The 21,646-nt window shown below is 42.0% G+C and overlaps 1 protein-coding gene across 2 annotated transcripts in view; it reads right to left on the bottom strand.

Annotated features, from left to right (window-relative positions):
- Positions 1 to 21,646, bottom strand: part of SMARCA2 (SWI/SNF related, matrix associated, actin dependent regulator of chromatin, subfamily a, member 2) — a 184,017-nt gene that overhangs the window by 54,521 nt on the left and 107,850 nt on the right. For both annotated transcript variants that reach the window (XR_004443442.1, XM_033237198.1), the window contains exons 26-27: positions 20,471 to 20,548; positions 15,421 to 15,639 (exon numbers count right to left, since the gene is read on the bottom strand). Coding sequence is in view for 1 of the 2 variants with exons in the window: in XM_033237198.1 (XP_033093089.1) it covers positions 15,421 to 15,639; positions 20,471 to 20,548 (297 nt within the window). In the remaining variant the exon portion in view is untranslated. The remainder of the gene's footprint in view (positions 1 to 15,420; positions 15,640 to 20,470; positions 20,549 to 21,646) is intronic.

Below are 21,646 nucleotides of genomic sequence, written 5' to 3'. Positions count from 1 at the left end.
CAGCTGTGGAAAAGAACAGACCACAGGCAGTCTTGATAAAGCTCAACTTTTGAGGATGATATTTAAAATAATCTTTGGAAAAAGGTTCTACAAATGTCCAAGGGAAAGATATTCTTCAAAACAGCATAGTATGTTAGGAATATGCTTTCCTATGAGCATAGTGACCTTAAATACTATATTTCAAGAGTATTGAAATAGGAGTGGCAGAACAAGAATCAAGTTTTTCCTCAAGGAAAGGGTCATCTACAATTTTCCATGATTCTGACAATTCATACTTTAACAGAAAATAAGACGGGAAGCCATCTAAAAGGCATGTGGCATCACATTTTAAATATGGAAAACACACAAAACTGAAAATCCAATTCTTTTTGTCTTAATTTTAAGTTAGATGTATTAATCTGTTTTTTTTTTTTTGCTGAAGAAATTAGAAGGCTCAAGCTAGAAGACAGATGTTCGCCGGGCGCGGTGGCTCAAGCCTGTAATCCCAGCACTTTGGGAGGCCGAGACGGGCGGATCACGAGGTCAGGAGATCGAGACCATCCTGGCTAACACGGTGAAACCCCGTCTCTACTAAAAAGTGCAAAAAACTAGCCGGGCGAGGTGACGGACGCCTGTAGTCCCAGCTACTCGGGAGGCTGAGGCAGGAGAATGGCGTAAACCTGGGAGGCGGAGCTTGCAGTGAGCCGAGATCAGGCCACTGCACTCCAGCCTGGGTGACAGAGCGAGACTCCGTCTCAAAAAAAAAAAAAAAAAAAAATAGAAGACAGATGTTATAAAATCAATGAGAATTTCTGAGAAATAGCTGGGTTGAAGCAATGCTTGTACTTTTTAATGCATATTTAAATCTTCATTAATATGTTCTGAAATTAGAATGGCAGTCTCACATTCTTAAAGCTTGAAAGCACTGTTATATCAAAAATGTGTGCCCTTAGAATTATTTTAAGAAATCTTTACAAGAAGATACAGATCACTGGAATCTAACAGGAGAGAATGACAATTTCTACCTTGACTCATCTTAATTACAAAAACATGATTCTACTGACTTTGCCAAAAGGATATGGGGTTGCAAACAAATCTCTCCTAGCCCTCATTTCTACCTAGCATATTCACTTATTCACACCTATTTAAAGAGTGCTTACCATGAGTAAAGTCCTGCTGCAGGTACCAGGACATAGCAGTGAAGAAGACAGGTAAAGGCCCTGGCTTTCTTGGAGCTTAATACCAGTGGAGAGGAACAGTGGTGACATAGCTTTTAGATAGTGGAAAATGCCATGAAGCAAGTTAACATAGGTTATGTGACTTGCTGCCAGGGGCTATCTATTTCAGTTAGGTTGGCCAGGGTCTCTCTGGAAGGAAATCATTGGGACAAGGAGGAGACAGTCATATGAAGACCTGGGAGAAAGACTTCTAGAAGTGCCAAGGACTAGAAGGAGAATTCAGTGGAGCAGCCACCCAGAGATGAAGGCAAGGAGGTGGGAATCCAGTGCCAGGCAGAGGCCTGGTGATCGTGGCCTTACAGACCATGTTCAAGTGTTTGGATTTAATTACACTTACAATGGAAGGCCACTGGAGAACCTGATGCAGGAGTGGGCATCAGGGCTGATTTTTGGTAAGTTCCCACTGACCTCTCTGGGTAGTCACCTGAACTGTTGTGAACAAAGAAGAAAGCTATCCTCCAAAATGCCAAAAATCTGCAAATGTTACACACTCCAGATGCTTATTACTTTGGCACCTAAAACCCTGAATCTTTCTTTTCTCAAAGGTGAATGAATGGGCCGTGCTGTATATATTTTTCATTTTGGGCCAAGTAGGGTTGGTAGAAACCACACGAGCACTGGTGGTGTTATTAAGAAGGTTTGCGTCTCCTAGCAGTAGCCAGGAAGATAAACCGAGTTGCCTGCTGTGTCTGGAGGCCAGACTGGCCAGAGACAGTGGCCCTTTCCTCCTCTGGGTGTTTGAGGATGGCGGAAGGAAAAATTGCAAATAACATCCAGAGAAATGACACTAACACTCTAGCATTAAGTAAAATATGTGTTGTTTAAACTGATTTCCTGAACAGTTTAAAACCCTACAAGTCAGAGCATCTCACGGTTTATTTTAATCTCTATTAATTTCCATCTGTGTCTACTTAGAGACCTGTTCTTAACAAGCTCTTCAAGGTGGCTAACTGTGCAATATTACCTCTAATAATAGTCTCTCTCAAACCTGGCTCCTAATTGCACTAATAAGGTGGGCCTGCCATGCTGTAAGGAAGCCAAAAAATACTGCTTTCCCCAGGCCAAGCACAGTGTGTTGCTCAACCTAATCAATGTTCGACAAATGGATGTTGAACTGAACTTGCTTTTAAACAGTCTCCATAAATGGACTCACTGATAAGAAAGCAGGGAACAGGCCAGGCACAGTGGTTCATGCCTGTAATCCCAGCACTTTGGGAGGCAGAGGTGGGCAGATCACTTGAGGTCAGGAGTTCGAGACCAGATTGACCAAAATGGCAAAACCCCGTCTCTACTAATAATACAAAAATTAGCCAGGGGTGGTGGCACGTGCCCGTAATCCCAGCTACTCAGGAGGCTGAGGCGCAAGAACTGCTTGAACCTGAGAAGCGGAGGTTGCAGTGAGCCGAGATCGTGCCACTGCACTCCAGCCGGGGCAACAGATTGTATCTTAAAAGCAGGGGATAATTATTATTAAAAACCACAGTAAAAAGTAAAAGTTGCCAGACGAGGTGGCTCATGCTTGTAATTCCATACTCTGGGAGGCTGAGGCGGGTGGATCACAAGGTCAGGAGTTTGAGATCAGCCTGGCCAATATGGTGACACCCCATCTCTACTAAAAATACAAAAATTAGCTGGGCGTGGTGGCACTCACCTATACTCCCAGCTACTTGGGAGACTGAGGCATAAGAATCGCTTGAACCTGGGTGGCAGAGGTTGCAATGAGCCAAGATTATGCCACTGTACTCCAGCCTGGGCAACAGAGCAAGACTCCATCTTAAAAAAAAAAAAAAAAGTAAAAGTTGCTGGGCGTGGTGGCTCACACCTGTAATCCCAGCACTTTGGGAGGTCAAGGCAGGCAGATCACCTGAGGTCAGGAGTTCAAGACCAGGCTGACCAACATGGCGAAACCCCATCTCTACTAAAAATACAAAAAAAAAATTAGCCAGGCATGGTGGCACACACCTTTAATCCCAGCTACTTGGGAGGCTGAAGTAGGATAATTGCTTGAACCCAGGAGGCAGAGGTTGCAGTGAGCCAAGATTGCATCACTGCACTCCATAACAGCTGCTTCAGGTGATTTTAGAGGTTATTGTTAGATAGGTGGAAGGGAACCTGCAAATTAAAGATAATATAACTCAACCCATGTCTTAGTTCAGGCTGCCATAACAAAATAGTATTGACTGGGTGACTGATGTGACGGTTAATTTTGTGTGTCAACTTGACTGGGCCAAGGGATGCCCAGATAGTTGGTAAAATATTATTTGGGGATGTGTCTGTGAGGTTGTTTCTGGAAGAGATTAGCATTTTAATCTACATACTGAGTAAAGAAGATTCATCCTCACCCACGTAGGTAGGAATCATCCACTCCACTGAGGACTGGACTGAAACAAAAAGGCAAAGGAAAGGTGAATTCTTTTTCTTGAGCTGTGACATCCATCTTCTCCTGCCCTCAGACACTGGACCTCCTAATTCTCAGGATTTTGTAATCCAGGATTGATACCAGTGGTGGTCCCTGCTCTGGTTCTCAGGCCTTCAGATTTGGACTGAATTATACCATTGGCTTTCCTGGGTCTCCAGCTTGCAGGTGGCATCTCATGGGATTCCTTGCATGAGTCAAGGCCCATAATATGTCTCCTCTTATACACGTCTCCACATATCCCATTGGTTCTGTTTCTGTGGATAACCCTAATATAGCTTATAAATAACACACATTTATTTCTCAGTTTCAGAGGCTGGAAATCTGATAGGGTAGAGCATGGTTGGAGTCTGTGAGAGTCCTCTTACAGCTTGTAGACTGCTGACTTCCTGTTGCAGAAAGAGCTAGGGGGCTCTCTAGGGTCCCCTTTATAAGAGCACTAATTCCATTCATGAGGGCTGTCATGATATAATAATCTTCCAAAGGGCCCACCTCCTACTATCACATTGGGGGTTAGGAGTTCAACATATGCATCTTGCAGGACATAAACATCAGTCCACAACAACCAAGGAAGGCCAGGAAACCTGTCCAAGATCACATACTTATCTGGTAGCAGTGCCAGAACCCACATTCCAGGCTCCTGAGTGCTAGCCCCAGTGTTCCTCCTGCAGGCATGCAGGGTTACAGAGAAAACCAGAGTAAAGACAGTTAATAGCCTTGTGAGTATAGGTTGGCAGGCAGCTAGGCAGAAAGGCAGGGTAAACAGAGTTAATAACTGAGTGAGTATAGGTTGGTGTATAGCTAGGTAGAAAACCAGGGTAAAGAGAGTTAATGGCCGAGTGAGTATAAGCTGGAGTGCTTGAGATGAATAAACCTGTGGTCCTGTAACATATTCAGCAAGTAAACATATTGTTCTCTTTTAATTCCATTAGTGAATAAGTGAAAGGAGCTTCTTGATTCCCAGTTTTACCTTTCTCTTGTCACCCCAAGCCTTGTCATCAATACACAAAAGAGGACGTAATTTCTTCTTTTTCTATTATCCATTAGATCTTCTTTGAAATAATTTGAAACTTTTTCTTAATAGCTAATATGTATTTTTGAATCCTTCTTATATGCTGGATTCTATGTTACTCACATTTAATCCTCAGAATACCCTATCAAGTAGGTTCTATGATTTTCCCGAAGAGGAAAGCAGAGCTATGAGAGGTGACACAAGGTCCCCAAGGTCACAGAGCTAACTAGGTAGACCTGGAATCTGAATCTCTTGGTTCATCAGATTTCAAGGCATGTGCTCTTAATCACTATCCTAAATTCTCCATATAGAGAGCCATCAAAAGTCACAGTTACTTTTCTGATGCTTACCCGAACCCTGAGGCATAGTGATGATGAAGCCACCTTGCCCTGTCTCTACTTCCTAAACTGTACTCTTCCCACCTGCACCCCTTAATGAAAATTTTCTTCATATACCCTTTTTTTTTTTTTAAATTCTAACACTGACTGAAACATGTACTTATTGATTAAAAACTAAACAAAACAGAAACTGGCCAGGTGTGGTGGCTCATTCCTGTAATCCCAACACTTTGCAGGGCTGAGGCAGGAGGATCACTTAAGGGCAGGAGTTCAAGACCAGCCTAGGCAATAGAGTGACATCCTGCCTGTACAAAAAAAAAAAATACAAAAATTAGCTGGGTGTGGCGGTGCGTGCCTGTAGTCTCTGCTACTCAAAAGGCTGAGGCAGAAAGATTGCTTGAGCCCAGGAGTTCGAGGCTGCAGTCAGCCTGGGTGAGAGTGAGACCCTGTTTCTTAAATAAAAATAAAAATACAAAAAACAACAAAAACCAAAGCTTGATTCAAATGGACATATTCCTAAAAGATTGTTTCTAAAATATAGTACAAATTCCTAAAATATTATTTCTCTGATTTCTCTGTAATAGTTTGCTCCATTAAAAGATAATGTGAAATTATTGGGGCTCCTTAGTATCTGTAGGCCAAATTCAGTTTCCCATGGTTCCTTTCGATGACTGAGTTTGATTTCAGAGCTGAACCCCGATTTCAAAGGACAAAACTCAAGACCAGAAATTCCAAGCATCAAAGTTTTAAAATCAAAACAATTCCCTCTCGCTCCTCAATCTTTTTTTTTTTTTTTTTTTTTTTTTTGAGGCAGAGTCTCGCTCTGTCGCCCGGACTGGAGTGCAGTGGCCGGATCTCAGCTCACTGCAAGCTCCGTCTCCCAGGTTTACGCCATTCTCCTGCCTCAGCCTCCCGAGTAGCTGGGACTACAGGCGCCTGCCACCTCGCCCGGCTAGTTTTTGTATTTTTAGTAGAGACGGGGTTTCACCGTGTTCGCCAGGATGGTCTCGATCTCCTGACCTCGTGATCCGCCCGTCTCGGCCTCCCAAAGTGCTGGGATTACAGGCTTGAGCCACCGCGCCCGGCCCTCAATCTTTAATATTTATTTTAGCATATTTCAGTTGCACCTCTGAGGACTATCCTATTAAATTTATTCTCCCAAATTATATAAAACGGGAAATATTAAGTCCAATGGGCTGTTAAAGCAATCTAGTCACTGGATTTCGGAAAAAATAAAAATTATACAAAGTTGTTAAAATTATTTTATTACTATCAAGTATTTTTCCAAACAATTCAAAGCTGTTACTGCTCTTAATTAGTTCATTACTTCCACCCTAAAGTATTGAAGAACCTGGAATTTGGCAAAATCCAAATCTATTTTCTAGGTCCTTAGCTCTCCCTTGTGTATAAAAACGGAAATGCAGCTTGCTAGAAAATTTTGCCCCAGTAAATCTGATGACCCAATTTTAAAAGCTAAAATGCCATTTGATAAAAGAAAAAAAGGTCCACATTTACAAAGCTTCTCACGTCTTACAGAAAAAGCAACAAAAGATTTTAAATGACAAAACAAAAGCAGCCAAATATTACAAATATGATGCACATTATGCTTTAGAAAAAGGATCCTCCCCACCCACAAATAATTTTGCCAGTATAAAATAAAGTATTTTAGGGGGAAAGTACATCTACGAGAATCACTAATGCTCTCAGCTGAAATAGAGCCGAGTGATTCCAGCCCCTGTCTGTGATTTCAGGCTGGATCGGCATTAGCTTGTTTGAAAGATTTCTAGGGAGAGAAAAATCCACAGCCACCTGTTCATACATGTGAGGAAATATTTTATTTCTCATTGTGTATTTCCGTAGAATTTCAAATATCTTGTTCTTTAACCTTTCTTCATATTTTCCCCAGTTCTTTTTTTTTTTTTTTTTTTTTTTTTTTTTTTTTTTTTTTGAGGCGGAGTCTCGCTCTGTCGCCCAGGCTGGAGTGCAGTGGCGGATCTCAGCTCACTGCAAGCTCCGCCTCCGGGTTTACGCCATTCTCCTGCCTCAGCCTCCCGAGTAGCTGGGACTACAGGCGCCCGCCACCTCGCCCGGCTAGTGTTTGTATTTTTAGTAGAGACGGGGTTTCACTGTATTAGCCAGGAGGGTCTCGATCTCCTGACCTCATGATCCGCCCGTCTCGGCCTCCCAAAGTGCTGGGATTACAGGCTTGAGCCACCGCGCCGGCCTTCCCCAGTTCTTTGTGACTAATTCACCATGGATTTGTCTGCCTTTTCCTGTGTAGAGTTTAGCAGTTTGGCTTCCTGTGATGAGAGGCCAACTCAGAGAACTTATCCTATATTTGCAGCTTGGTATTATATAGCTTTTTAAAGATATTAAAGTAAATTCTCTTGAGATGTATCACATTTTACCTTACTGATTAGCCCCTAATATTATAAATGTTAAGAATCTCTCATTTTGTTTCTTTTTTTTTTTTTTTAGATGGAGTTTTGCTCTGTCACCAGGCTGGGGTGCAGTGGTGTGATCTTGACTCACTGCAGCCTCCACCTCCTGGTTCAAGTGATTCTCCCACCTCAGCCTCCTGAGTAGCTGGGATTACAGGCACCCGCCACCACATCCAGCTAATTTTTGCATTTTTAGTAGAGACAGGGTTTCGCCATGTTGGCCAGGCTGGTCTTGAACTCTTGGCCTCAGGTGATCTGCCCGCCTCGACCTCTCAAAGTGCTGGGATTATAGGCGTGAGCCACCGCACCCAGCCTCATTTTGTTTTTTCTACTTTATTAGACTTTGGGCAGAAGAAAAACCCAAAATCATTTCAGTAGTAAGCAGACATGATGATGGGAACCCCATTTAGGCACGTTCACCATGGGAAGCTCAGGCTCTCACCTGGTGACAGACTGGTCAAGGAAGAGGAGGGTGTTCTGTCTTTCTGCAAGGTTCCTCTTGAAATTCTATGGCTTCTAAAACTTGCTGTTATCTATCACCAAATTTAAAGATCTAAAAAAGTAAGTCTCATTATCATCACTTACATTGCATTTATTAGGGCCCAACTGCACAGGACATCACAAAACAAAGCGGTGTCTTCCCTCATCTCCAGGAGCTTATTCAGTATACCACAAGAAGTGTCTACACGTTCAGACATAAGGACCCCATAGTAGATATATGATGCTGTAAGAAAGGTAACAAGAGACACCAGCAAATAGGAGAAACTTTTTAAAATTACAGTCTTAAGACATTGTGAGACAAAGGCATACTACTCTCCAGCTGGCTGGCAGTTGCATATTATCCAGAGCACATGAGCTAGAATGCATTCCAATTATCTTCAAGTGCTGTGGGGCAAAACTCACTCATGCAGCAATTAAATAAATTCAGGGATGTCACTAAATGTTTTAAGGAAGGGAAGGATTCTGAAGTTGGCACAAAGAGCAAAGGAACAGGAAGAATAGTAAAACAAATTCCAGAAACCACCACCACCTTCCAGCCCGCTTTTTGGCTCTGCAATCACCCCAATTTTGCAGAGCCCCTGGCTCAATAATGATGACTGCCTTATGGTGCTAGAAACAGCACAGCCAGTGTACACAGGGCTGACATTAAACCAGAAAACCCTGGCCCACTGGGCTTGTCAGAATTTAGGTAGATGGAATGCCTGCTCTGACACATAAAGAAGCAAAATATGTTTCCAAGACATTATCAAGATGGGTCATTTCTTGTGCATGCGCAATTACACACACACACACACATATATACACATATATGTAATCTGTCATATAGCACTGTGATCACTTTGGGCACACCATGGGAAAGTTACAAAATTGTAATGGATGGAATATTTGTTAACCATGTTAATATTCTCTTTCACACTTTCTAAAAGAGCCATCCCTTGTTCGGGTAGTTCCTCATTGCCTTGAGCAGAATTAGGATAAAGTTGGTATGCAAAGACAAAAATGGCAACACCTTTGATTTCCAAAATAGGGTAGTGAATTCCCTTCACCATTTTACAATCAAGAGGCAAACCTGGTGGACCGGGAGTCTCAGAATGGCACCAGAAGCCACAGCACATGGTGCTATCACTGAGAACATGACAGGAAGGCAAGGAGGAGAGCCTTCTTCCATGGAGGAAATGGGAGTCAAGAGGAAGAGAAGTACGGTCAGGACTGAAGATATTACTAACTACCTATTACATAATAAAGACTCTGTCAGGCCAGGCATGGTGGCTCATGTCTGTAATCTCAACACTTTGGGAGATGAAGGCAGGCGAATCACTTGAGCTTAGGAGTTCGCGACCAGCCTGGCAAACAGGGCAAAACCCCGACTCTACAAAAAATACAAAAATTAGCTGGGCATGGTGGCGTGCACCTATAGTCCTAGGTACTCAGGAGGCTGAGGTAGGAGGATTGCTGGAGCCTGGGAGGTCAAGGCTGCTGTGAGCCAAGATTATACCACTACACTGCAGCCTAGATAACAGAGTGAGATCCTGCCTCAAAAAAAAGAATTTGTCTGCTCTTTGTCCCGGGTTCCTGGCATGGAGTTTCTACAATGTTTGACATCTCCGTAGTGACAGGAATAACTCTGTTCAAATAATGAGCTGTCCTGCGAGATAGGCCCCTAAATGGCTCCGGATGGGCACTGGTCACCAGAAAGACCAACCACATGACTAGAGGGTTGGGGTTTTGAGCTAGTCTGACCTCCAGGGAGGGCAGAGAGGCTGGGGAATGAGTTCAAGCATGTGGTCAATCATCTAATCAATCATGCCTATACATTATGAAACCCCACTGAAAACTCTGGACATCAAGGCCCAGTAGCACTCCCTGGTTAGTGAACACACTGAGGAGCTGGAAGACTGATGGACGCTGACTCCACGAGGAGCAGACAGAGGAGTCCAGGTTTCCTCCCAGACTGCATCCTGTGCATCCATTTATTTGGCTAGTTCTCTTTTTTCGAGATGGCGTCTCGCTCTGTCGCCCAGGCTGGAGTGCAAAGGCGCCATCTTGGCTCATTGCAACCTCCACCTCCTGGGTTCAAGCGATTCCCCTCCCTCAGCCTCCCGAGTAGCTGGGATTACAAGCACGTGTCACCACGCCTGGCTAATTTTTTGTATTTTTAGTAGAGATGGGGTTTCACCATGTTAGCCAGGATGCTGTCGATCTCCCAACCTCATGATCCACCTGCCTCGCCCTCCCAAAGTGTTGGGATTACAGGCGTGAGCCACAGTGTCTGGCCTAGTTCTCTTGATTTGTATACTTCATAATGAATCTGAATTGGTTGCTAATGAGTTCTGTGAGTTATTCTAGCAAATTATCAAACCCAAAGGATTCATGAGCCCCTGGATTTATAGTCAGTCAAAAGGGTGGGGGGCCTCGAGACCCCCAAAGTGTGGCTGGTGTCTGAAGTCAGGGAAGTCTTGCTGGGGACTATGCCCTTCAATTTATGGAGTCTGTGCTAAGTCTGGCTAGTTTGTTTGTACCAGCACTGAATTGCAGCTGGGTTGAAATGCAATACTCCCCCTTCAGAATCCAAGTCTGGGGTGTTTGGAGGCAGAGGTTGAGTGGAGAGGAAGAGAATGAGGCACTAAAACTGCTAAAGGTGGATTTATTGGAAAGCTAATGAAGCTTGGGCTTTAGGCCTGTCACTCACAAGGTCCTTCCAAAGCTCTGGGAGGACCCCTCACTATGTGATCCCAAATACAGTTACATACTTTTACACAATTTGCAAACTTAAAACATTTTTGAATTGCTTTCTTTAAAAAGCTCTAGGACCCACCCCACCATCAGATTCTAGAAGCTTCAGGTTTGACAACCCTTGATGGTGACTTAGCAACTGTTGAGGAAGGGGCCAGTTTCACTGCACCTTGCATGTTCTGGCACAGTGTGAAGAAATCAGTCAAGGAGGGTTTGCAGACTTCCAAACAGAACACAGAACAGCTAAGAGCACCATGAGGCCAAAGAGGCCAGAGGTCTTATGAGATGTGAGAATGCAGGACAGCTTCTAACTAGTGCCTGTGGCCAGGCTCCAGATTTCAATAGCACATGTCATCAAGGTCTCTAAAACAATGAGATGAAACCAGCTGCATGTAAAGACCTCCCAGGACAGAACAGACCAGCAGCTGTATGCTGAGGTCAGTGGAGACCCATGGGGAGCAGGAGAACCAGGATGCTCGCCCCCAATGCCATGCTTAAATACCACATCTTCATCCAGATGCCACCTTGGAGAGGAAGATGGGATGGGAGCCCCAAGTGGGAGAGAGAAACAGCCCAGAGGGTAAGTGAATGTTGAACTGACTACCACAAAAAGATGATGCTAACTCGAGACCAGCTAACACTAAAGACATTTAAGTTTCCTCAGTGGAAATAGGAATTTCAAAACAACGTAAAATACCTTTTAAAAAAAAAAATTGAACTGCGTTTGAAATTGTGATCCTCCTTGATTAAAAACAACATTATGAATGCAGAAAAAATTTTAAATTCTACCAACTAAATAGATTCTCTAAAGGACACTGTAGGAATTTTTAGCATGCCATGATTACAAAATAAAACCTGTTTACAATGAAACCATAACACCATTTGCAAAGAAAGTGACCATAACACTTAAATTTAACCTAAGTGTGCTGAGGCAGGGATAGCTAAATATTCACCAAAATTTTGTTTTCCTGGGCTCACAGCCAGACCACATTTCCGTCTCTTTTGCAGCTGGAGTGGCCACATAACCAAATTCTAGCCAATGGAACTATAACCATTTAGGCAGGGCCCATTAGACTTCCACACTCACTACTTCATGTTGTTTTCCCCACTTCCAGCTCAAGTGGATGGAGATGACCAAGTTGGCAGAGGCTCTGTCAGCCTGGATCCCTGAATGAGCCTATGGAGAACAGGTGTCTTCACCAATCAAGAACACCTACTATGGACTTTCATGGAAGTGACAAATCAACTTTTATTTATTTTTCTGGATAGGTCCATGGACAGGGCATGTTGAGGTCCATCTGTTGCAGCAGTGAACATTACCCACATCTATCTATACCCTTATCTGTCACTCCAGTGCTATTTCAATTTGGCAATTGATGGGCACTTAGTATTTGTACACAGAAGTCCTAAATTCTAACAAGATACAGAGCCAGCTTATCAACTAGTCAGGAAAGCAGGCAGGTTGGCAACTACCGAGAATACTAGGAAACTGTAACTGAACGACAAGCAAAAAAATGTTAAGAGGACAATTAAAAGTGCAATGAATATTTATCTGTGAAGGCGCCACAGAGTGGGTAGCAATTGAACTGGGCCTTGAAGGAGGAGGAAAGTTCAAGAGAAAGAGGAAGGTAGAAAAGTTCAATCCAGACTTACCATGAGTTTGCAAACATTTTATCCATGGGGCTGTGATGCTAAAGACAGAAAAAAATATTGTTCTGTTCACCCCAGGGAACAGAATCAAGGCCTGTAAGGAGAAGCTACAAGGAAAGAAGATTCTATTCAAAGGGAGGAAGAACTATTAATCAGAGCTGACCATGAACTGGAGGGGCTACACAGAAAAAAAAGGTAGTTTTTCCTTTTAGGGATGGCCAGCCTCCTGGCACAGAGATTGCAGAGAATGTGATTTAAGCAAGGGATAGGAAGCTGTTCCATTCAACTGCCTTGCAGCTCTGCGATGCTATGTATCTTGGATGTCTCTGCCAAGCAGGCTTTGTACAACATTGCCAGGAAAAAGAAGAATTATTTTAGCCCTGTTACAGCATTTCTTACACAACGTGGTCCTTGCCAAACTCCCTTTCAAGGCCATGTTGGCTGGGTTCACGCAATGTGTTAAATCATAAGCCAGTAGAGAACATCTCTTCACATCCAAGCCCATGAGAACCCCTTCAATATCGTTTTATCATCAAAAAAGCTTAACAGGCTAATATTAAATAGGATTGCTGCTGGTGAACACCAACGACAGGAAGCATCTACTTTGCATGTTTAGGCCATGGGGCATGTTGCATCCATTGCATGTCCTAGTTAATAGCAAGTTGTCAGTTTCATACCAAATATGGGCATGCAGTTTTCAAAAGATTAGATTACAAAAAGAGATGTTACAATAAAGCTGTTTTGAGAATAGTTTCGTCCTTCTTGGATGACTTAGTATGTTACAAGGCATTGTAGAATTACAATTATAAAAACCAATTTTCACAGTGTAGTTTTGTAAAACAAACTAATTTTCCATTTTTAAATGTGCATGCTGTAGATAAAAGAAGTCTACTAGATGCACTAAAAAGAGAAATGCTCTCCTAACACTGCTGACAAGTTAGTCACTTTCCCTTTCCTCTTAAGTTTGTACTTTCATTTTCACAAATACTCACTAAGTCTTTATGCTAGGCACTGTGTTAATCATCAGGGATAGAAACTGAATGAAAAAGAGAGGAAAAAAAAAAACAGATGTCTTAAACTGGAAAACTTCCTGAGATTCATAATGTTGGTTTTCTTAAGGGCAATTCCCAATGATTATTTTAAAAAAGTAAGTTCAGCTACATTCTTGTCCAATAAACAAGGTTATTTTGCTTTTAATATCTGGAGAGTAAACATATCAAAGCTTAGTTTTAAAACTTTCGCCCAGCCGGGCGCAGTGGCTCACGCCTGTAATCCCAGCACTTTGGGAAGCTGAGGCAGGTGGATCGCCTGAGCTCAGGAGTTTGAGACCAGCCTGACCAACATGGTGAAACCCCATCTCTACTAAAAATATAAAAATTAGCCAGGCGTGGTAACGTGCTCCTGTAATCTCAGCTACTGGGGAGAGTGAAGCAGGAGAATCACTTGAACCCGGGAAGCAGAGGTTGCAGTGAGCTGAGACCGCACCATTGCACTATAGCCTGGATGACATAGAGAGACTCTGTCTAAATAAAAAAAAAAAAAAAAAAGGTGGCCCAGATCATTGTTGTCCCATCTGCTGTAATGATACTCCAGGTACTCAATTTATTGCTTAAATAAAAGTTTTCCCAAGCTCAGAAATATATATTAACCAAAAAAACTTTTCATATTATAGAATGAATCCTAATTACATTACTATAATCTCAACAGTGAAACAAAATTCATAAAATCATATTCTGAGGTCACTGGAATATTTCACTGGATACGACAATAAACTAATCACACAAACGTTATGTTTTATACACAATTGTTCAACCACAAATAATGAGCAGCACTTTTCAGAATCACAGGCTCCCCCATCTTTTCAAAATTCAGGTCACATCCCTCTCATCATACAACATCCTGAGTAAATCACATCTCAAGCGGTGACAAGACCTGTTCACCATCGATATATAATCTCAAAATTCTGCCCACTGCCTTTCTACTCACCTACCTACTTAAAACCTGGGTCCTAAAATCCATGTTTCACAAAGCTTGGGAACTGTATTCCCTTTGGATAAAATGAACAACTCCCCAAAGCTTTTGTTTTGCTTGGTGTTTACCCAACTGCACTTACTATTTCCAGCATGCATTTACTGGCTGTGTCTGGACTGCATGTCCCAGGTTGCTGTGCCTTTCTAGGTACTAAGTCTACTCCCAAAAATGGGAAGTAGAGCTAACCCTTCAAATGGAGCAGTCACCCGGGCCTCAGCGTTCACACATGCGACTCCTAAGCATTTTGATATTTCTGTGCTGCCCAAGGAACATTCTGAGATTTCAGTCCTCAGTCAAAATGAGAAATCACCATTTTCCAAAGGGGACATCACATAACCAAACTCCCAAATAACATTTCCAAGCATCGGTGACCCAAGTCCCAGGCTCCGGTCTGTGTTTGGGAGGGACAGATCAGATCAAGCCGAAATCAAGCATGCAGATACATAAGCACCCACCGATTCTGTGCTTTCTAACCAGCTGTGGGTCCTGCATAGCCATGTCACCTCTCTGGGCCTCAATTTCTTCATCAAACTAAGCAAGTACAAAGGCACCTTCCGGCTCTAAAAGTACTATGGGTCTACAAAATAACAACACAGTTAGCAAAAACTCTGCTATCCCTGAAAGATCTGTGCAGACCCTGCAGAAGTAAAACCTCGATTAAAGACCATGAAGTCAGGGGGAACAATTAAAAAGATCTCTAAGGGGCCCTTCCACATTTTGATTCTCAGTGGGAGAGTGAGGCATGACCAGGCAATTGGTCATAAAACATTAGTGGGTCTCATAGCTCTCATCATCCTGTGCTTCCAATGGCCAGTTCTGCTCTAGCAAAAAAATTCTGGTATTTTTTCCAAGCACTGCCTTGAAATGCAGAATGACTTTATCTTTTCATGCAACAATAGAATGACTTTATCTTCTGTGTTCAAAAGCTCCTTCCCTTTGATTGCGAACTCATCCTGCTCAGAAAATTCGATTTGATTGCAAACTCATCCTCCTCAGAAAATTCCAGCTCTAGGCCCCTAGTTTCTCTAAGCCACCAAAAACACTCCACCTAGTGAGAACAGGTTAGAAAAGCCACACTCACCCTTAGCCACTGCTTCTCTGTGAGGGCGTCACTGTAGTCCACGTCACGGCGCTGGCGAGACCCCCTCCCAAATATTTTCTCCTCCTCTTCTTCACAGGTGAGCCTTTCTACTTCGGCGTCATCCTTAATGATCCAGGAGGGCAGCTCATCTTCCTCCATTAAGCGGGGCTTGCGTTTCGGGTTCCGGGCATCTTCCCTCCGCCGGTCCATATCCATCCGCTGGAGACATTAATAAGAGGGTCACCGAAAGTCAGGGCTTCTGTATGGTACAGACTTTACAGTACATCCAACTTCCCCAAGTCATTCCCTATGGCTACAGGGTCCCTTTCAACCTCTCTCATCCTGGTTGACTTGTTCTAGCTCATCCCTAAATATCTAGGGAGAGATTCCACTAACGAAAATCCCTTCCCTTCCTCTGTACCCATCTTTTGAAACTTACTCACACATTTAAAAAGTACTCTTTAAGAATTTCCTTTTCTTAGTGTGTGTGTGTGTACAAAGCTTCCTCTTTCAAGTAATAGTGGAAAAATTCAAATTGGGAATGCATTTTTAAAATATGACCTCTTGGCTATACACCTCATTGCTTCCCTGGAAGAAACTTATTCTTTGAGTATAGAAAAGAAAGATCTTTAAGAAAGGTTCCTTTTATTCAGTAGGGGTTGTGTTTTGAATTGAACAATCAGGAATAAAAAAAAAAGGTGACCCAAGGTAGCAGTACAGAATAGCTAACCACAGCTGGACATGTGGAAGAGACATAAATGGTTTCACTAGTCCATTGGCCATGAATATACTACATTTTCAATACCTTGTGGGCACTGCTCATGGGAGGAATGCTCTTGAATTCTTGACATTTTAAACTTTGGGCTCTTACGAAAGTATTATACCATAGAGAGACAGAACTCAGAGGTAATCGCCTTCCAACTGGTCTAGTTGTAAGCGAAATGGCTTCCTTTCAGAGCCTTCAAAATGCCTACTTCCCCACCTTCTCTCTTTTTAATAATCCAGTTGACTTGTAAATAAACTTAGGGCCACACACTTGGCTTTAATCTATAACTAAACAATACGATGGATTTTAAAAAAATAATCTGCCACTGCATTTCCATCAACATTAGTTCTGTATAAACACTAGCTAGATGTGTCATTGCCACAATGAAATGGACCATCAATCATTGTTATTTACCTTTTCCCTCTTCCTTTGGTTCTACCGTACTGAAATCGGGATTCAATATAACGTTTCCTTAAAAGCTAAAACTGATAAAATGTAAATAAATATCTATGCATACCCAAATATGACCTCTAGAAGCTATTTTATTTTTTTTTATTCATTTATTTTTTTGAGATGGAGTCTCGCTCTGTCGCCCAGGCTGGAGTGCAGTGGCACGATCTCGGCTCACTGCAAACTCCGCCTCCTGGGTTTACGCCATTCTCCTGCCTCAGCCTCCCGAGTAGCTAGGACTACAGGCACTTGCCACCTCGCCTGGCTAGTTTTTTTTTTTTTTTTGGTAATTTTTTCATAGAGATGGGGTTTCACCGTGTTAGCCTGGATGGTCTCGATCTCCTGATCTCGTGATCCTCCTGTCTCAGCCTCCCAAAGTGCTGGGATTACAGGCTTGAGCCACAGCGCCCAGCCTTAGAACCTGTTTTAAAATTAGTGGTCAAAGCCCTTTAAACTATGCTTCTTCCACATTTTTGGAAGTCATTACATTTCCAGAATCTGGTAGGCTTGGGAGACGGGTGAAGTCCCATTGGTTGATAAATGTGGGCACCCTGCTCTGTCATGTGCTATAATTAGCTCATGATGCTTAATCCTGTCTTCTAATGCTTTGGTATCAGAAATGGGATCCACCAAACCTTCATAATTGGCACACAGAGGTTGCCTTGTTTACAGCAGTATCTAAAGAGGGGTTTCATAAGGCAACCTCCTAATAGTTATTAGATAGCTAGTAAGAAAAAAACTTTTTTGTTAATGTCCTATACTGAGATGACAAAATATTGTCATTTCAGTCTTTGGTTTTACTGCTACTATTATCTATGCCAAAAAATAGCCTTTGAGGTATGTTTAATCAATATATTTCTATAGGCATTATTATTGCTAATATATTTGTCCACAATTGAGAAAATAAATCTTTTCTGACAGAAAAGAAAATTATGCACTTGTTTCTTTTTTCTTTTAGGAAAGGCAGATTCGATTAAATAAGATAAGCTTAAAGTCTTTTTTTGTTTTGAGGCGGAGTCTCACTCTGTCGCCCAGGCTGGAGTGCAGTGGCCGAATCTCAGCTCACTGCAAGCTCCGCCTCCCGGGTTTATGCCATTCTCCTGCCTCAGCCTCCCGAGTAGCTGGGACTACAGGCGCCCGCCACCTCGCCCGGCTAGTTTTTTTGTATTTTTTAGTAGAGACGGGGTTTCACCGTGTTCGCCAGGATGGTCTCGATCTCCTGACCTCGTGATCCGCCCGTCTCGGCCTCCCAAAGTGCTGGGATTACAGGCTTGAGCCACGCGCCCGGCCAAGCTTAAAGTCTTAATAACTGCATCTCTCCCTAGAGATTTCTACCCACAAAATACCAATAAAGAATCTTAAGTCAACATTAAGGCAAAAGTCAAACTTACTATTTAGTTACTTTGTGAATAATTGGTCTTGAGATCTGATTATTAACCTTATACTTACAAGTACAATTAGTTTTAAAAGCACTTTTTCCCTTTGTAGAGAACATAGCATCTACAAGCTTAATGTTTGTATGTTAGCAAAATGTTTCAGGTGCATATCTTGAGCTGCCAAAGATCTTTTTGGTAAAATTCCTAAGTAATTGGTATAAAAGATAACTTTTTCTGAAGTTACATTTTGAGAAGGAGAAAGCAAGACATGCTTTTTAAAAAAGGTTTTATTTTAAAGAAACAGCTTATCATGTGTAAACCACAGCGTCTATGATATAAAATCAAATAAGTTTGCATTAATTTTACAGAGAACTCATTCTTTTCTAATAAAGAGTTTAAATATTTAAAATCCATAGATTTATCCTACCTCACATTCCATTCTTGTTTCTCGCCAAACTTTTTAAACTGTAGCTGATATAGATTCAAATTTTATTTCCTGCCCCCAGGTAGAGATGCTAAGGAATAGTGAACTGGCCAAAGGCGGCCAGTGGATTAGAAGAAACTAAACCAAACCTAAAATCTATCTAATCCTCAAAATAGAAGCCAGCCTTTAAGAAACAAGCAGAAAATTCACAAAATCAAAGTGCCTACAAAAAGTGTTCCCTAGCCAGCCTCACCTGTGTTACAAGCCTGTTCTTTGAGTGGTAAAACAGTCCCAAGTTAAAAGAAGGCTGTGCCTTCCGAGACATTCAGATTGTTTCTGAGGTTTTCAATTTCTACAAAGAGCCCAAAGTAAGGCAGAAAAGTACACTTACCCCCTTACTTCAGGGGTGCTGATGGAATTCTCCATTTCTGGGCCAAATCTAATTTGTATAATGGCAAGCAGCTTGTCCTCTCCAGTGTCTTGAGAGTATCTGAGGCTTTAGCAGTGCTGAATTATTGCCTAAGAGTGATCACCTGAGGGCCTCTTGCTTGGTTGTTCCCCAGTAACCTGCCTTTTAATTAGTTCTTCAAGGAGAGAGAGGATGTCTATTTCTGATGTGTATCCTTAAACTCCCTAAATAGAGAATATTGTCATCTTTGATTATGGTGACCAGTGTGAGTTAAGAAATTTAGATTTTATGAATGCCCTACATTGACCATGCTGTTAAGTCTTTCTTACTGCCATTCCTCTCTGAAATAGCTTTACTTGGGAAGGGTGGTTCATTTTGGGGATGGAGGGAGAAAGGGAAGTGCATATTCCAGTTTAGGAATTATTCCCACAGCTACCTGCCTTTTTCTGAGAAAGAATTAAGTATTTTTTTATTGTGGATCATTATATACAATGTTCCCAGAAAAAAAGCCACACACACAAAACCCCAAAATAACATAAGCCTCTCCAAACTGCTAGAGTTCCATTCTGTCTCGGCTAAAAACGTGGAGATTGCAAACCCTGTGGATCATATTTGGCCCACAGTTGTGTTTTGTTTGGCATGCAGTGTTATATAATGACTTAAAAAGTTGAATTTAGTTGCAATGTTTTAAAATCTAGAGATCACATATAAAAGACTATACTTCCAGCTCCCCTTGAAAATTTGTCATTTCTGGCGACACAGGTCTCACATTTCTACCTTGCAGCTCTGTGCTCCCATAGACAAAGCATCTCCAGTACACCTACCTCTGCCCACTTGCTTCACACATGCAAATTACTCATGTAAGATCTGATGGCACTCAGGTTTGGGGCCTCTAACTTTAGGGTTCTGCAGCATTCATCCACCAAAGTTATGGTTTCTATTTACTCCCTCTGTAATCAGTCTTTGATGAAGATAAAAATGATTGAAGATACTGGAGGGAAATCCAGCTGGTTTTGATCCTTAAATGAAGGCTACACCTTTATGCACACCTTGAAGGTTCCCATTCATTTAAGCAGCCTCTCGTCAACAATTTGAAGAGGCACACCTGTGCTGTTTTAGCTGCTGTTGTCCACCTATCTCCCTAAGGAGCATGTTTGCTTTGATCCTGTAAGGACATGGTAAGTTCCAATGCCTATAGGAGCCAGGTAGGCTTCCTGAATGACATTGGCCTGGGATTAGAAATGAACTGGGAGCAGGAGGGGGTTTGTGGTAAGCTGTAGACCACAAGGCCTGTCCAGAGAGTGCAGCTGCTACACAGCCCTGGCCAACTGTTTCCACACAAAGATGTGGGCCTGGTACTGCCCGATCTCATTTTTCAAGAGAAGCCAGAAATCAGGATTCTTTTTTATGTTGGCAATGAATGGGAAATTTTAAAAAACGCTGCATGGGCCAAACAAAATATGTCTGCAGGCTAACTCCAGCCAGTTTGCAGCCTCTGAACTGAAGGAAAGGCATAGGCTTTACGAATGAAGTTCTGCCAGGCACGCAGGCTCCAGACATTCTACTTAACAGAAAAAAGGGCAGAGGAATAAAGCATTTGTTTTCATGATTTTCTGTAACATTACCATAAAAAGGTCAAATTCTTCTTCTCGTCGAGCAATCATTTGGTTCAGAGTCTCATCGTCCGGTACTTCATCTTCTTCCTGGGGTTAAAAACAGAGTGATTTAACAGGTTTTAGGAGAGAGCCTGGACAGCTGCGGCAAGGTACAAACAAGTAAGTGATCTGTCCTCCAGACCAGAGGAGTCCCATTTCTCAAGCCAGAAAGAAAAGGGAAGGGGTTGCTGGATTTAGTACTTGCCATTTTTATTTTACGAGCTATTAAAACCATCTTCCCAGAGCAAAATCTGTTCAGGGTGGAAACGTGGTGCACTATAAGAAATACGAGTTCTCCTGGGTGTGTATCTTGATTCTGTTACTTTTAAAACAAGTTACTTCATGTCTCCCCGCTTCAGTGACCTCATTGGTCATATGGGTATGACATCTACTTCACAGGGGGATGTAAGATTTTAATAAGGAAATCCATATGAAAAAGTATCTGACATTAATTCTTTTAACTCCATTTACCTTATGCCCAATATAAATGCTTATTTTCAAATCCTTACGAAAAATACAAGTATGGGAAATCTTGTTACTAGGCACTAAGACGATAAAAACCACATATATATGCCAAATATATAGCCTTTGAAGTGTGTTTAATATATTTCTTGGGGCATTATTATTGTTGATGATTGGAGCTATGGATGGGATAACTAAAAAGGTATCAGTAGCAAAAAAAAAACCCTCAAAATTATACTTAATTAAAATAATTTAAATGAAGCAGAGAAAGCAATTACATATGGGCTAAAATTTTCATTTTATATTATGTCAAACAAAGGTACATTATCTCGCTGCTAATTCCTCAGAAACCAACAGTTCTCAGGATTTTCAGCAATGTTATGGGATGACTTCTACACTTTCAAAAAATGATTCTAAAAGTTGGGCATATGCTACAGGACTTATCTTCCCAAATTATTTTTATAATATGCTGAGTAGGCTTGTTAAAAATCAAACGGGGAATTTCAGTGTATCAGCTGAGGGAAGAAAGGGGAAAATACGGAACTTCAAACATCCAATTTCACAAACTATGTGTTCAAAAAGAGGCAACTTGTTTTAGAGAAAGAGTATGAGTGTACTAGCGGCTCAAATGAGATGACTATGTCGGCTCCCAAGATAACGCCTTTCGCACTGCAGGAACTTAAT

Source organism: Trachypithecus francoisi, unplaced genomic scaffold (genome assembly GCF_009764315.1).
Source record: "Trachypithecus francoisi isolate TF-2019V2 unplaced genomic scaffold, Tfra_2.0 Lachesis_group16, whole genome shotgun sequence".
In the NCBI taxonomy this organism is placed as follows: Eukaryota; Metazoa; Chordata; class Mammalia; order Primates; family Cercopithecidae; genus Trachypithecus; species Trachypithecus francoisi.
Note: the sequence above shows the minus strand (reverse complement) of the source record. Positions and strands in the feature narration are given on the sequence as shown.